Source organism: Erithacus rubecula (assembly GCF_903797595.1).
Source record: "Erithacus rubecula genome assembly, chromosome: 31".
Taxonomy (NCBI): Eukaryota; Metazoa; Chordata; class Aves; order Passeriformes; family Muscicapidae; genus Erithacus; species Erithacus rubecula.
In genome coordinates, this window is record NC_136682.1 from 715,643 (window position 1) to 731,239 (window position 15,597).

Below are 15,597 nucleotides of genomic sequence, written 5' to 3' on the forward strand. Positions count from 1 at the left end.
TGTTCATTCCAGTGTTGATGGGTTTGTTTTATTGGTAATTAGAGAGAATTCTTGTTTCCCAGCATGTGAAACAGAATGGGGTGCTGCCACTATTTAAAATTCTGGTGTTTGTTCATAATGTACTTACATTATTTGTGTATGTTGTATTCCTTACTAATTCCAACCATTTTCTGTGGCAAATGTTTCATTAGATGTAGTGTGTAACCACCAATGCCAGGAGTACAATTAAATCCTGTGGAGAAATTAATCACAGAATAACAAGCTGTGAACAAAGGAGAAATCCCTCCCCTCTCTGTTTATTCCTGCAGGGTCCATCCCCTGGCTCTGTGTCCCTCCCAGATGGGTGTGAGTGTTCTGGGAGCCCAAAGGGTCACCTTGTCCTGGGGGCCACCAGAGCCAGTGTCACTGGGGGGGGGATTGTCACCATCTGCTCCAGTCCCAGGATATCAAAAATCTGAAGCTGCAGGAGAGGGTCCAGGTCAGGGACAGGGGGATGGAGCTCTGAGCTCCCTGTGACAGGGACAGGACACAGGGAAGGGCTGCAGCTGTGCCAGGAGGGATTTAGGTTGGATTTTAGGGAACCCAGAAGGTTCCCCAAGGAATGAGCACTGCCAGAGCTCCAGGAGAATTCAGACACTGCACTAGGGATGCCCAGGGTGGGATTTTGGGGTGTCTGTGCATGGATGGATGATCCTGGTGAGTCTCTTCCAGCTCAGGACACTCCACAATCCTCTGCCTCTGAAGGGGGAGGCAGACTGGGCAAAGCTGGTGGGTTTGAAGCTGCTGTGGTCACTTAGCCATCCCTGGGCACTGGGAGCTCAGCTGTCCCTGTCCCTGTCCCTGTCCCTGTCCCTGTCCCTGTCCCTGTCCCTGTCCCTGTCCCTGCCCCTGTACCTGTCCCTGTCCCTGTCCCTGCCCCTGTCCCTGTCCCTGTCCCTGTCCCTGTCCCTGCCCCTGTCCCTGTACCTGTCCCTGTCCCATCCCTGTCCCTGTCCCTGTCCCTGTCCCTGCCCCTGTCCCTGTCCCTGTCCCATCCCTGTCCCTGTCCCTGCATGTCCCTGTCCCCATGGGGTGAGCATCACCTGAGCTCTGCTCTGCAGTCAGACTCTAAAATTCCTGCTTTGCTTGGACATTCTCCTTTTCAGCTGCTGGCTTTGTTTGGACTTGTTGGGCCCTGACTCAAACAGAGTTTTAGAGGAGGGAGATAAAATTCTGTATGCAGATGCACACCCTGCCCTGAGCAACAGGAGTCAGAGAAGGATGGAATAATGGGATGGTTTGGGTTGGAAGAGACCTTAAACCTCAGGATGGAGTCATGGGATGGTTTGGGTTGGAAGAGACCTTAAACCTCATCCTGTTCCACCCCTGCCATGGCAGGGTCACCTCCCACTGTCCCAGGTTGCTCCAAGCCCTGCCCAGCCTGGCCTTGGACACTTCCAAGGCTCCAGGGGCAGCCCCTGCTCTGGGAACCTGTTCCAGGACCTCAGCACCCTCGCAGGGAGGAGTTTCTTCCCAATATCTTATCTAAACCTCTGCCATTCTGAAGCCTTTAAGTCCCACTCCAGCTCTGAAACTCTTGGTCTCTGTTTCAAGTGCCACTGGTGTTTGAGTGGAGCTGAGGAATGGAGTCCATCCCCTTTGCAGGCATTTCACAAATCACCTTTGGAACCAAACTGGGCACTTGGAATGTTTTAGCAGAGACACTGGTGGTGTTGGGAGCTGAAATCCCCTTTTGTGGTGTGGCAGGAGGATCCAGTTCTGAGCAAACCCTGCAGCCAGAGCTGCTCTGGGGCTGAGGCTGTTCCCTCTCACTCGAGGCTCACAGCAAAGAAAACATCCTGTTTGTGATCATCACTTCTTGTCATCGTGGAACTGTGGCTTGATTTTAGCTTGATAGCAAATAATTCTGTTTTTCTTGGTGCTGTGTGTTTGATCTGTGCCCATCTCAGGAGATGGGAGGTGCTAAGTGCCATGAAGAGCCTTGAAACGCTGCAGGGCTGTTTGTTTTAATCCCTCCAAGGTTCCAGTCTTTCTTGTGGTTCTGATGTAATGTGAGAAATTAAAACAAAAGACAGCAGCCAGATGGTGCATCTCCAGGATCAGACAGATTAGGGTTTTTTTTTAAAAGAGGGAAAAGTTTACAAATGCTGATTGTGGTCTCTAGAGTAATCACTCTAATAATAATCACTCCAGAGGGGATTTCCCCCTCTGCTCTGCTTTTGTGACAGCCCACCTGGAGTCCTGTGTCCAGTTCTGTCCCCACCATCAGAAGGATGTGCAGCTGTTGGAACAGGTCCAGAGGAGACCACAAATTGATAAAGGGACTAAAAACAGGCTGGGAGAGCTGGGAATGTCCAGATGGAGAAGTTGTGAGGAGATTTCACAGCAACTCCAGAGTCTGAAAGGGCTGCAAGGGGATTCAATTCACCAGGAGCTGCAGTGACAGGACAGGGGGAACAGGTTCAGACTGAAAGAGAAGAAATTTAGGTTGTACATATGGAGGAAATTCCTCCCTGTGAGGGTGGTGAGACCCTGGCACTGATCAGGGAGTGTGGAAGTTGTCTGTCCATCCTTGCTCAGTTTTTGGAGAACCTTAAGCAGCTGCTGGACTCACTTTGCTGTTTCATTAATTGGAGATAAGGCTCTGAATTTGCACTTCCCCTTCACACTTTTGGTTGGGAATTATCCCACTTTGTTCACCTAAATTGTTTTGTGGTTACACAATATTTTCATGCACTCCCAGTTGCCCTTTTTAGTTTTTCACTGCTTTGATATTCCATTGAGATAGCTGCTGTGATCCAAGTTATTGCATTTAAATAGTGGATGGTGTAGGTCTCTGATCCCAAGGGAAACTGCAGAAGTTCTGTAATATGGAGCTTTGAAATCCTAATGTGCTTGGATTTATTGAGTTTCAGGTTTTCTACAGCTGTGTTCAGGTGAAACCTTCATGGCACTGAAAAAAAAAAAAAGCAAGCAGACCTCAAAATGCAAAATTTAAATGGGATTAAATGAGTTTTCTTTGCTTTTTTTAAGGGGACATCACACAGAAGGGGTATGAGAAGAAGAGAGCAAAGCTGCTGGCTCCATATGTGCCACAAACCCAAGGTAGGTCCTGGTTTTGTCTGGAATCAGGATTTTGTAGAGATCAATCACCCTCAAGAACCATTCTGGAAATATTCTCAAAAATGTCTGAACTGCAGTGTTGGTCTGTGTCCTTCAGCCACCTTAATTCCTTGTTGGAAAACATCAGGATTTTTATAATTTGTTGCATTATTTTGCCAGAGTAGCTGAAGTCACCTCCTTTGGGTACAATTGTTTCCTTTGGTTCAGAGATCCTGAGCAGCTCAGCTGGTTGGATGTGGGATAATTATATATCTCATTGTAAACTGAAGGAAGTGGCTGAATGTGTGTTTAATCATTATTTTGGGGCTTACCCAGAATTAATTGTCACTGATATACTCAGATGTTCAACCATTAAAAACTGATGTGTCTGGTTCTGATTTTGGGCAGTGACTGGATGTGACAGAGAGTCCTGAACTGGAATTTAATGAGCTTGGTCTAGTGCCAAAAAATATTGATAAAGAGTAAAAGCTCAAAGTGCATTTATTGCCCATGAAAACCACATGACTGGGGGGAAATGACAGCAGCTCCCTTCAGCCACTTGATGGGGGAACATAAAATTGTCATGTGGCAACTTGCAGGCTCTCAGCCCAAAGCACTGCCCAGATCCTGCTCTCCAGCTGCTTCTCAGCTTGGATTTTGTTTATTCATCTCAAGGTGGGGCTCATTCCCTTGTTTGAGATTATTTTATTCTGTTTGAGCCACGTGCTGAAGGGAGCAAGGCAAGCAGAAAGTTTAATTCAACCTTCAAAATGGAGATTTTGTTACAAACAGCTCCCCAAGTGCTGAGCACTCCCTGCAGCAGGATGTGATGGGAATCTCCACTTGCTGCCTATTTATCAAATCTATTTCTGTTAGTTACAGAGACCAAAAAATAATATCCACATGACTAATCCCTCTTGATAAGCAGGTATTTGTTGAGCAGGTTTTGCACTGCTCAGGTTGGCATTTGTGCCAGGAAATGGGGAATCCTTGGGTGCTTCAGAGCTCTTGGCAGCTCTGCTTTTGTCCTGAGTCTTCTGGAGATAACACAACCCTGGCACTATGCACATGTTTGATTTGTCCCAGAAAATATTTAATTAGGAGGGGGGGGAAAAAAATGTTTGGCCAGACTGGGCTGTGCTGTGTTAATTGTGGAGGTTTTGAGAGCTGCCAGTGGGGCTGAAGTCCAGGCAGAGGTCACCAATTAACCCAGAGGTTTGATTGCCCTCCCAGCCCAGCTTTTCATACATCTCACACCCAGTTGTCTGGGAATCTCCTGCTGGAAAAACCCTGTGGAAATCATGCATGAGGGATTCACAATCAGGTCACCTTGGTAATGAGAAGAAAATTAATTTAGTCCACAACAATAACAACAAAATCCTTATTGCTGGCATTTTGTGCCTGATGTTGGCTGGTGGAATGTCTCCATTTTATGGATGTGCAGTGAGAGGGAGGGAAGGTGACATGTCAGGACATGCCAGAGGATCATTTGGGAGATTCTTGCTGCTCATGGCCTCTGGGAGCTTGCCTCCTTATTCAGGAGTTAATTACCTAAAGATTTTTTTTTTTTTTTTTTTTTCTGGTGTAATATCCATTAAGGTCCATCTAGCTGCTAAGTCCTGAAAAGTCTCTGCAATCTGCAGATTCCAAAATCTGAGGTCCCTAATTCCAGGGAGTCCCTAATTCCAGGGAGCCCCTAATTCCAGGGATTCCCTAATTCCAGGGAGCCCCTAATTCCAGGGAGCCCCTAATTCCAAGGATTCCCTAATTCCAGAGAGCCCCTAATTCCAAGGATTCCCTAATTCCAGGGGTTCCCTAATTCCAGGGAGCCCCTAATTCCAGGAATTCCCTAATTCCAGGGAGCCCCTAATTCCAGGGATTCCCTAATTCCAGGGAGCCCCTAATTCCAGGGATTCCCTAATTCCAGAGAGCCCCTAATTCCAGGGAGCCTCTAATTCCAGGGATTCCCTAATTCCAGGGATTCCCTAATTCCAGGGAGCCCCTAATTCCAGGGATTCCCTAATTCCAGGGAGTCCCTAATTCCAGGGAGCCCCTAATTCCAGGGATTCCCTAATTCCAGAGAGCCCCTAATTCCAGGGAGCCCCTAATTCCAGGGATTCCCTAATTCCAGGGATTCCCTAATTCCAGGGAGTCCCTAATTCCAGGGAGCCCCTAATTCCAGAGAGTCCCTAATTCCAGGGAGCCCCTAATTCCAGAGAGTCCCTAATTCCAGGGAGCCCCTAATTCCAGGGATTCCCTAATTCCAGGGAGTCCCTAATTCCAGAGAGTCCCTAATTCCAGGGAGTCCCTAATTCCAGGAAGCCCCTAATTCCAGGGATTCCCTAATTCCAGGGAGCCCCTAATTCCAGAGAGTCCCTAATTCCAGGGATTCCCTAATTCCAGGAAGCCCCTAATTCCAGGGAGCCCCTAATTCCAGGAGTCCCTAATTCCAGAGAGCCCCTAATTCCAGGGATTCCCTAATTCCAGGAGTCCCTAATTCCAGGGATTCCCTAATTCCAGGGATTCCCTAATTCCAGGGAGCCCCTAATTCCAGGGAGCCTCTAATTCCAGGGATTCCCTAATTCCAGAGAGCCCCTAATTCCAGGGAGCCTCTAATTCCAGGGATTCCCTAATTCCAGGGATTCCCTAATTCCAGGGAGCCCCTAATTCCAGGGATTCCCTAATTCCAGGGAGTCCCTAATTCCAGGGAGCCCCTAATTCCAGGGATTCCCTAATTCCAGAGAGCCCCTAATTCCAGGGAGCCCCTAATTCCAGGGATTCCCTAATTCCAGGGATTCCCTAATTCCAGGGAGCCCCTAATTCCAGGGATTCCCTAATTCCAGGGAGTCCCTAATTCCAGGGAGCCCCTAATTCCAGGGATTCCCTAATTCCAGAGAGCCCCTAATTCCAGGGAGCCCCTAATTCCAGGGATTCCCTAATTCCAGGGATTCCCTAATTCCAGGGAGTCCCTAATTCCAGGGATTCCCTAATTCCAGAGAGCCCCTAATTCCAGGGAGCCCCTAATTCCAAGGATTCCCTAATTCCAGAGATTCCCTAATTCCAGGGATTCCCTAATTCCAGAGAGCCCCTAATTCCAGGGAGCCCCTAATTCCAGGGAGCCCCTAATTCCAGGGATTCCCTAATTCCAGGGATTCCCTAATTCCAGGGAGCCCCTAATTCCAGGGAGTCCCTAATTCCAGGGAGCCCCTAATTCCAGAGGGCCCCTAATTCCAGGGATTCCCTAATTCCAGAGAGCCCCTAATTCCAGGGATTCCCTAATTCCAGAGAGCCCCTAATTCCAGGGATTCCCTAATTCCAGGGAATTCTCCATGATGGGGTCAGCAGCAAGCACAGCACATGGAGCTGGGCCAGCTGTCCTGGTTCTGGGAGTGTGCCCTGGAAACCCTGGAGGCTCAAATTGGTTATTTCCATGTTTTTATGGGTATGTAGCTTGAAAAAAAACCCAAAAAAACCCATTTTCAAGGAGTGGCAGGTCTGCAGCTGCTTCCTTGTGCACGTGGCACTTGCTCTCCTTGTTATTCATGCAAACATTTCTCCTTGTTGATCTCCTGATGGTTCACTCTCTGAATCTCTAAATCATTGGCCCTTCCCCAAAACACAGCAATCACAAAGCACTCAATTCTCATTAGAAACTAAAGACAAGTCAACAAATCCATGGCATCCTTCAAAGCCAATCTAAAAGAATTCATTTTTCATCTCTCTGTCATATTTGTCATGTTTCTGCCAGCAGAAAGTGCAGCTGGAGCAGGATTATTCCAAAGGGAGTGTTAAATAAATCACCTGTCACCTGCCAGCCTTGGCTCTGTGCTGCTGCTTTGTTGTGTAACCATCAGTGATTTCCACTCTTCCCTCCTGTGTGTTTGTGAGGCCACTGGAACATGTTATTATGTCAGAGCAAAATATTGGAACAAAGAGCTTGTTCTGTCTGTGTCATGTCACTTGGAGCCACCTCTGATCCCTTCCTAACTGGAATGTCATGTTTGCTGTGATGCTTTTACAAAAGAAAACTGAATATGAATTTAATAATTCATTTAAAATAGTGTTAAATCTGCTGCTGACATCTAGTGGGTGCCTGAATTTGTAAATATTCAAGTGCACATGAAGCTTTTCTGTTTGGCCTGTGAAGCTCTGTTGTCTTTGGATCAAAATAAAACTCTGCAGGGTTTGGTGAAGGCAAATAAATGCTGCAAATGATATTAAAGTGCTTATCAATGGAATGTGTTCTGGAGTGGCAGGAGGGGACACAAATTGATATTTTGGATGTGTTTTGATGAGGTTTTGAATTAATAATTTTGTTCTGGAGTCCAGGTCCTGCACCTGAATCACAGAAATCTCTTTTTCCTTTTCCATTCAGCTTTTTGTGCCACTCTCACATCTGCACAGGGGATGAGTGTGTTTTGATAAGCAAATACAGACTCTGATATCTGTTACTATATCCAAAAAAAGGGGAATATTTGTTTGTCCCCCTGATATTTCTGGTTAGCAGGAGATCTCCTCTTTAACTACAAGTGAAGGTTCTCAGTTTTTGTCATGCTAATTTAAAAAATCATTAACAATCCACAACTAATGGATTGTTAGTTTGCTCTAACATTCAATAATATTCCAATAATTTTTTGCTCTTTGGGATTTTAGGAGATAGATGAAGGATAATGAGGAATTTAATAAATATCTTTCTACAAGAGAGATATTAAGCTTTTCCAGATTTTCCAGAATTCTTTTCAGGAATTCTGCAATTCCATGGAAATTCCTGCAGCTGGTTCAGGGGAATTTGCTGAGCTCAAGGCTGAAGTTGTTTATCCACAACCACACAGCTCAAAAGTGCTGGAGCTGGAATGGAAACCCAGGATTTGTGGTTTTTTCTCCATTTCTCTGATCCTTTGGTAGTTGGTGAGAATTCTGAAGCAGCACAAGCCACAGTTGCTCTTGGAATTTTTGCATGACTCCAGGTGACAATCTGCAGGAAATTACATCTGGGTGACCTCTGGGTTTTAATCTTCAAAACTTCCCTTTGCCACACAGATTCCTTTTAGAATTGAACCTCCAGCATCAACAATTCCAAGCTGCTTTTGCTGAATTATGTAAAATTCTGATCTTTATCAGATTATCTATTTTGCTTCCTGTTTTAATGGGAAAACCAAACTTGATAAATTCATGCAGTGGACATGCTGAAAGTCAGAACTGGAGGTTTCCTTTGTGATTAATGGGAACAGCAAAGGCTCTTACTGCTGGTTTATTTTTGGTTTTTCAACAATAACAAGCACTGGACACTGCGTGACAATTCCCAACCCTATCATGGGAGAAGAGTATGATCCAAAAATCTCCTTTTATTTCCAGGGGTTGATCCAGCATTACAGAAGGAATCCAAACCTCAGATGCCAGTTCCATCTGCAGCTCCAGCCTCAGCATCATCCTCCTCATCCTCCTCCTCCTCCAAATTCCACCGAGCTCGCTCGGGGGGAGCCAGGGATGAACGGTATCGATCAGGTAAGGGAGGGGCAGGAGCCCCCTGGATTCCTCTCAGGGAACCAAAATCATCCTCACTCTGCCTTGGTGACTCTCTGAAATGAGAAAATATAAATATCAAACTATGTGCTTGTTTTGTATTAATTGGCATCTAGAAGAGAGTATCAAAACCACTTGTAAGTAGGAAAAAAAAAAAAACAAACCAAATAATGACACTCTGATTTTTTGGTTGGATGCAAATTGTTCATAGAATACAAAAAAAAAAAAAACTTCTTTAATCATGTTTATAGGTGATAATATTCAGGGGGATATCAGTTTCAGGGATTGCTGTGCTCTGGGAGCTTGGAGCAGCAGGAGGAGCTGCCCAGCACCTGCTGAGCTCCTGCTTTGCTCCAGGAGGAGGTGTTGGCACCTATTTTTTGTTCCCTGGTTTTATTTTTCACTTTAAAATAACAAGAATTAAATTTTCTTCTCAAATTATGTTTATTAAATCTTCCTTCTGTAGTGACACTGTCATATCCCACCATTGCATGGAGTGTTAGCAGAACCTGGTTTGGGTTTTGCAAAAGCAGAATTAAAATACTTTAATCTGAGAACTGAATGTAGATGTAGAAATGAATGTTCTCCCTGCTCATAGCTGATTTTTATGGTGTGGATTTCTCCTCAGCAGTGATGTGACTTCCTTCCAAGAGCTCTGGGGGTTGCAGAGGATGGAAACCTCCCACCCCAGCCTGTTTCAGTTCCTAATCAGCCTGAATTTACAGCCCCAGTTAAACTCCCAGGATTTACAATTAATCTGCATCAGCTTGGGAGCAGAAGGTTTTTCCTAAATCAGACATTTTGCCACTTTACAGACATGAGTTGCACCTGAGGCTGCACACATATTTAAATGGTGCACAGGCAGATTTTAGCATAATCTTTAGTCAAGATGGGGAACAACCTGCCAGGGTTGAGATTTCTGTAAAAATTGCCAGAGACTCGAGGATATAATGAGTTTAATCCAGAATTTTCCAGAGTAACAAACCTGGCCCTGCACTCAGCTTGCTAACTTCAGGAACCTCAATCAGTTTCCTTGTTTAAAAAAGAGAATAAAAGGTGATGCTGCTCCTGGGATGGCAGAAGAGAATCATTGGGCAGACACTGAAAATTGGGAAAATACCATGAGCAGGCAGATGGGGTGTTTGCAGTTTGGGTGTACTCCTTCCTTTGATGCCTTGGAGAGGCCACCTAGAACAGAGGCTTGACAAGGTTAAGAGAATAATGTGGGTATTTATTAAAGGCCTTCAACAGATACACCTTGATGAGAAGCTCTCAAGGGGCTACAGCCGAGCTGAATGACAGTCCTGAATTTTCCAGACAATTATAAATTTGGTCCATTTACATATCAGGTAACAAAGTCATATTCCCCCAGTTTGCTCCCCAGCAATTCCTTTTGTTGCTAAGTTTCAGAGCCTGAGGCTTTAGGGTGTACTTGGATCACAGATCCACAGATCCAAAATTACGAAGACAGTGAACTTCATACGGAGTTTAGAGCTATGCACGAATACAGTACAGGATTTAAAAAATGCAAAAAAACTGAGATGTGGAGGCATCAGCTGTGTGCTGTGCTGGTGCTGAAGGCAGCTGTGCCCTTCCTCTCCCAGATATCCACACAGAAGCCGTGCAGGCAGCTCTGGCCAAGCACAAGGAGCAGAAGATGGCCCTGCCCATGCCCACCAAGCGCCGCTCCACCTTCGTCCAGTCCCCGGCCGACGCCTGCACTCCCCCAGGTGAGGCTGCACCTCCCACACCTGCACTGCTGCAGCTCTTCACACAGCTCCTGCTTCACCTCTCAGGGCTGGAAAGGGAGATTTCTTCCAGGAGATGGATGGTGGGGTTCTGAGGATGTTCTGTGCCAGGGGGTTGGGTGCAGCTCGGGGTGTTGGTGGTTCAAAAAGAGCTGAGCAGGTCTGGACTGAAGCCACTTCTTCCCTCACACTTATTTCTGATGGATTCTCATCCTGATTTCATTGATGTTTATTGCTCAGCACACAAGAGGAGGGTTTGCAGCAATGTTTGCTCCTCAGGGGGCGGGTCTGGTGGGATTCCACAACCTGCAGGACTTCTCTCACCCCTGCCCTGTGGAATGCCTGGATGCCATGGTGTCTGTCACGATACACAGAGATCATTAACCCTCTGTTTTCCAGCAGCTGGATGCACTGAGTGACAAATGAGCCCGTGTGGTTTTTGGCAGTGACTCTGTGTTGTGTCCCATTGTGCAGAAGCATCGCAGCCATTTGGATTGACAGAGTCATCCGAATGTTATGAATTTACATCTCCTGCTGAATTCATAGCTCTGAACCTGCTCTGCTGGGCCATGTCACTCCTCCTCCTCCTCCTCCTCCCTTCCTGTTCTATCACACTTCCTCTTTCCCTTCCTTTCTCCGGGGGGCTGATGCATGTTCCTGGTGTCTGCTTGGGTCTCAGCTCTGTGCTCACTTGTCCAGGACTGCAGCACATCCTGTGCTGGGGGAGTCACACAAATCGAGGTCAGCACTTCCAGCATGGCTGGAGTCACTCCTTTTCCTCAGCTCATAACTCTGTTCCACTCTGGCAAGTGAATAGAACATGATTTCATAGTTTGATTTACCACTGGAGTGCAGGCAGAAAATCACTTTGAAGAACACCTAAATTTTAGGTCAAAGCCACCAACTCAACATCTCAAGAACTGAGTGCTTGCTTCGTGGTAATTAAATAATTAGTTTACAATTTTGGGACAGCAGAGGTATCTGTGCTCTGGGACACACAGGAAGCAGTTCCTTGCTGTAGATTTGTTTTGTTTTGGGGTTGGGCTTTCTGTTTGTTTTCTGCAATTGAAAGGGCCCCATTTAGAGCCTCAGACAAAAGCGTTTTCTGCTGTGGCCTTGGCACAGTTGTTTCCTGCATTTTCTTTGTTCCTGGGACTTTGCAGTTCAACAACCACCCTGACCCCTCACTTTCCAGTTCAGAATGGCCAGAGTTAGGCAAAACAGCATCTGGTATTATGGAATGTGAATGGAGGAGTAATGAGAGTTGAGTGCTAGGCTTGGAGCCCCCAGGGGAAGGATGTTGTGCGAGGAGGTGACTCAAACAGGGGTGAGCGTGTTCCCACTGACAATCCAACCCGTGGCAAACACACCTTCCTCGTGCAAGCCTGTTGATATATGATTGGAAAGAGCATGTTCAGTGCCATGTGCTTTTCCCTAAGCAGCTAGATTTTCTTTCTGCTTCCACACAGACACGTCTTCCGCCTCCGAGGACGAGGGCTCGCTCAGGCGCCAGGCTGCTCTCTCTGCTGCATTGCACCAGAGCTTACAGAATGCTGAGTCTTGGATCAACCGATCTGTTCAGGGGTCATCCACATCCTCATCAGCATCCTCTACACTTTCCCATGGAGAAGGCAAAGGGACCAGTGGGTCACTAGCTGATGTTTTTGCCAATACTCGAATAGGTAGGAGCTGGTTACCAACAGAGCGATCGCTGCGAGTCTCCAGACTGGGTTGATGAAGAAAAAGGGAAATTTGGAGCAAGAGTGTAGCTGGTGTTGGTGGAATTTGTTAGGATTGCTTGGAGTTGCACCATGGTGCTGTTGTTTTCCTGGAGAATTTCAGAAGGTTGAAGTTGGTTGTAAAAGGGAGAGGAAGACTCCAGGGACAGTGTGGACAGAGCAGGAGGCACAAATCTCTGTGTCCTGTGTTGCTTTTTCTGTCTCCAGCTCTTGGGAGCTCCCCTGGGCACAGAGCTGCCCAGTGCAAGTGGCATTTTCATCTGTGTCCTGCCCAGTCCCTCAGGGCTGTCTGTGCCTGTGGAGTGGGGAAATGCTGTGTTGAACATCCTCATTTTGCTCTGAGCCCTGATGGTTTATTGTTTGTGTTAGATCAGGGAAGGAAAGGAACCCAATCCAGCTGTGTGTGTGAACAAATGATCCTGTCATTAAAAACCAGGGTCAGAGGAGGAAAGTTTTAGCCCAGCTCTTCCATGACTGGCTGAGGAATAACCAGAGCATCCAGGTACTGAGGAGATGGAGCCAAATCTACAGATCTGGATACCCCAGGCTCAGTTTTCTGAGGCTCTGAGGTGCTCCTTGCTGCTGATGCTTCTGTATGAAATGGCCAAGTTTGTTTTTGCTCTGTGTATGTTTGTCCTTTTTAGCTGCTGGTGAGGAAATTCCTGCACCATGGGACATTGTCTGTATTTCATGTGCTCTCTGCTTCTGCTTAACTGGGCTGGGGCAAGCAGTGCATAGAAGTGCTGGTGATTTTATCTTTCACTTATTTATCTTTTTATTGCTGTGGGGTTTTTTTTTATTTTTTTTTATTTTTGTTTGTTTATTTGCTGGGATGCAAATTGTTTCCTGAAATGGAAAACTGAGGAGATTGCCCATAAAATGTAGTCAATGTAATTAATGTCACTGAAGCAGGGAGGCTGTTTTTAATTGGAGCATGCAGAAGGCCACATTACCTTTTGCAGTGAATTAAAGGTAACACAGCTTTTTACATCCAAAATATCTACTGCCTGATCTAATTAGTGTCTTATGCAAAATAGAAGCTTTGGATCTTTGTGAGAATTTTATTTGCCACGTTCATCTCGTGTTAACACCTGGTTTAAGTGACTAGAGCTCTCACATACACAATTCTGTACTTCTCTCTCTTGAGAGCAATAAAAAGTCCTGCAGATGTTTGGATTGTACAAATCCACATCCTTTCCAGTGATTTTAGAAGTTCACTGCATGAGAAATGTCCCTTACCACTGTGTCTCCAAAGGGATGCAGAAATTGGTTATTTTTTCTGTTGGAAAAAGGGAAATCAACACAGAATCAATCACAAAGCCCTGTCAGTGGGAATTATTTGGGATTTCACTTCAGACTATCTGTAAAACTCAACCCATCGTTTCAAACTGTTGGGTTTTTCCCTTTGTAAGCAACAGTTAAGCCAGAATAGAATATTCTTGCCCTATCAGATGATTGAACCTGGTTGTGTAAAGAAACCCCACATAAGCAAAACTCCCTTGTTTAGGAGACATTGACAGGAGAATTCCTGCAGGATGCAGTTGCAGCTTTGGCTGAGAGGCAGGACAGTTCCTTGTAACTTGAAGCACAAGTAAGACCCAGCTCACAGGATTTATTGGATTTATTTTGGAGCTGCTGGACAAGCTCTGTAACCACCCAGCTGGAAGGGATTGAAACCCAACACAATTTTTGCTGATCTGCTTTGGTCAAATTCCCACGTGGTTTGTTTTCAAAAGGCCTCACTCACAAAAAAGCTAAATAGTAGAATTCTAGCAAGAGAGATCAGTGCATAGGTGAGGGAGGGATTTGTTCTGGACTTTGGACATTTCAGAGCTCATGTGGATCTCAAACTTTTTAAAAAATGTATTGATTTTTCTTACAGTACTGAAAGTCAAGAGATTGAGCTTCAAGGTTAGAAACCAAGAACAGGAATTCTGTTTTGCTGAAGCACTTTCCTGACATGGACACAACCTTGTTTGTTTTTTGGTTTGCAGAACTGATGCTGTGCCTCAGTGTGTTTAGCATTAATGAGGGTTCCCATCCACCCAACCCACCCAACCCTTAGGATTATTGCTGACAGCTGACACTTTATTGGGGGATAATAAAAGGTGTATTTAGCAGCTTTCTTCTTTTTCTAGAAAGTTTCTCAGTCCCCCCAGATGTCACAGCAACTACCTCCACCCCCTCAGCACGGCCAGCAGCCATCGACCTCCCTCCCTCTGGAATTGTCAAGGGGATGCACAAGGGATCCAATCGCTCCAGCCTCATGGACACTGCAGATGGTAAGAGACCCTGGGGGCCCAGGAGCAGCAGCAGAGCTCAGGGAGACCCAAAATCTCACACTTCCCTCTCCCAGCTCTGGTTTGGAGTTGGAGTGAGCAGAAATCACAATGGTTTTGGTGTCAGAGTGAAGATGTTGCTGCTGTGCTGCAGTTGGGGGGAGTTTCTTCATGGACAGGGGGGGTCAGGGTTCCAGTCAGTTTGTTGGAGCTGCCCAGGGAGGGATGGAGTCCCCAAATCCCTGCAGGTGGCCAGGGAATGATTCCCCCAAATCCTGGAGGTGGCCAGGGAATGACTCCCCCAAATCCTGGAGGTGGCCAGGGAATGACTCCCCCAAATCCTGGATGTGGCCAGGGAATGATTCCCAAATCCTGGAGGTGGCCAGGGAATGACTCCCCCAAATCCTGGATGTGGCCAGGGAATGGCTCTCCCAAATCCTGCAGGTGGCCAGGAAATAATTCTCCCAAATCCTGGATGTGGCCAGGAAATGATTCCCCCAAATCCTGGAGGTGGCCAGGGAATGACTCCCCCAAATCCTGCAGGTAGCCAGGGAATGATTCTCCCAAATCCTGGAGGTGGCCAGGGAATGACTCCCCCAAATCCTGGATGTGGCCAGGGAATGATTCCCAAATCCTGGAGGTGGCCAGGGAATGGCTCTCCCAAATCCTGCAGGTGGCCAGGAAATAATTCTCCCAAATCCTGGATGTGGCCAGGAAATGATTCCCCCAAATCCTGGAGGTGGCCAGGGAATGACTCTCCCAAATCCTGCAGGTGGCCAGGGAATAATTCTCCCAAATCCCTGTAGGTGGGCAGGGAATGATTCCCAAATCCTGGAATTGGCCAGGGAATGATTCCAAAATCCCTGAATTTGGCCAGGGAATGACTCTCCCAGATCCCTGCAGGTGGCCAGGAAATGATTGTCCAAAATCCTGGAGGTGACCAGGAAATAATTCTCCCAAATCCCTGGAGGTGGCCAGGGAATGATTCTCCCAAATCCCTGGATGTGGGCAGGGAATGACTCCCAAATCCTGCAGATGGCCAGGGAATGATTCTCCAAAATCCTGGATGTGGCCAGGGAATTATTCCAAAATCCCTGAATTTGGCCAGGGAATGACTCTCCCAAATCCTGGATTGTGGCCAGGGAATGATTCCAAATCCTGGATGTGGCCAGGGAATGATTCCAAAATCCTGAATTTGGCCAGGGA

At 46.6% G+C, this 15,597-nt stretch overlaps 1 protein-coding gene across 4 annotated transcripts in view; it reads left to right on the forward strand.

The window, feature by feature from the left end:
• The window catches only part of DIP2B (disco interacting protein 2 homolog B), a 65,513-nt gene that overhangs the window by 23,423 nt on the left and 26,493 nt on the right, over window positions 1-15,597 (forward strand). For 3 of the 4 annotated variants that reach the window (XM_079329169.1, XM_079329170.1, XM_079329171.1), the window contains exons 2-6: window positions 3,034-3,105; window positions 8,458-8,607; window positions 10,230-10,355; window positions 11,843-12,055; window positions 14,251-14,394. In XM_079329169.1, the coding sequence (XP_079185295.1) occupies window positions 3,034-3,105; window positions 8,458-8,607; window positions 10,230-10,355; window positions 11,843-12,055; window positions 14,251-14,394 (705 nt within the window). The remainder of the gene's footprint in view (window positions 1-3,033; window positions 3,106-8,457; window positions 8,608-10,229; window positions 10,356-11,842; window positions 12,056-14,250; window positions 14,395-15,597) is intronic. The other variant, XM_079329172.1, reaches the window with a different exon arrangement.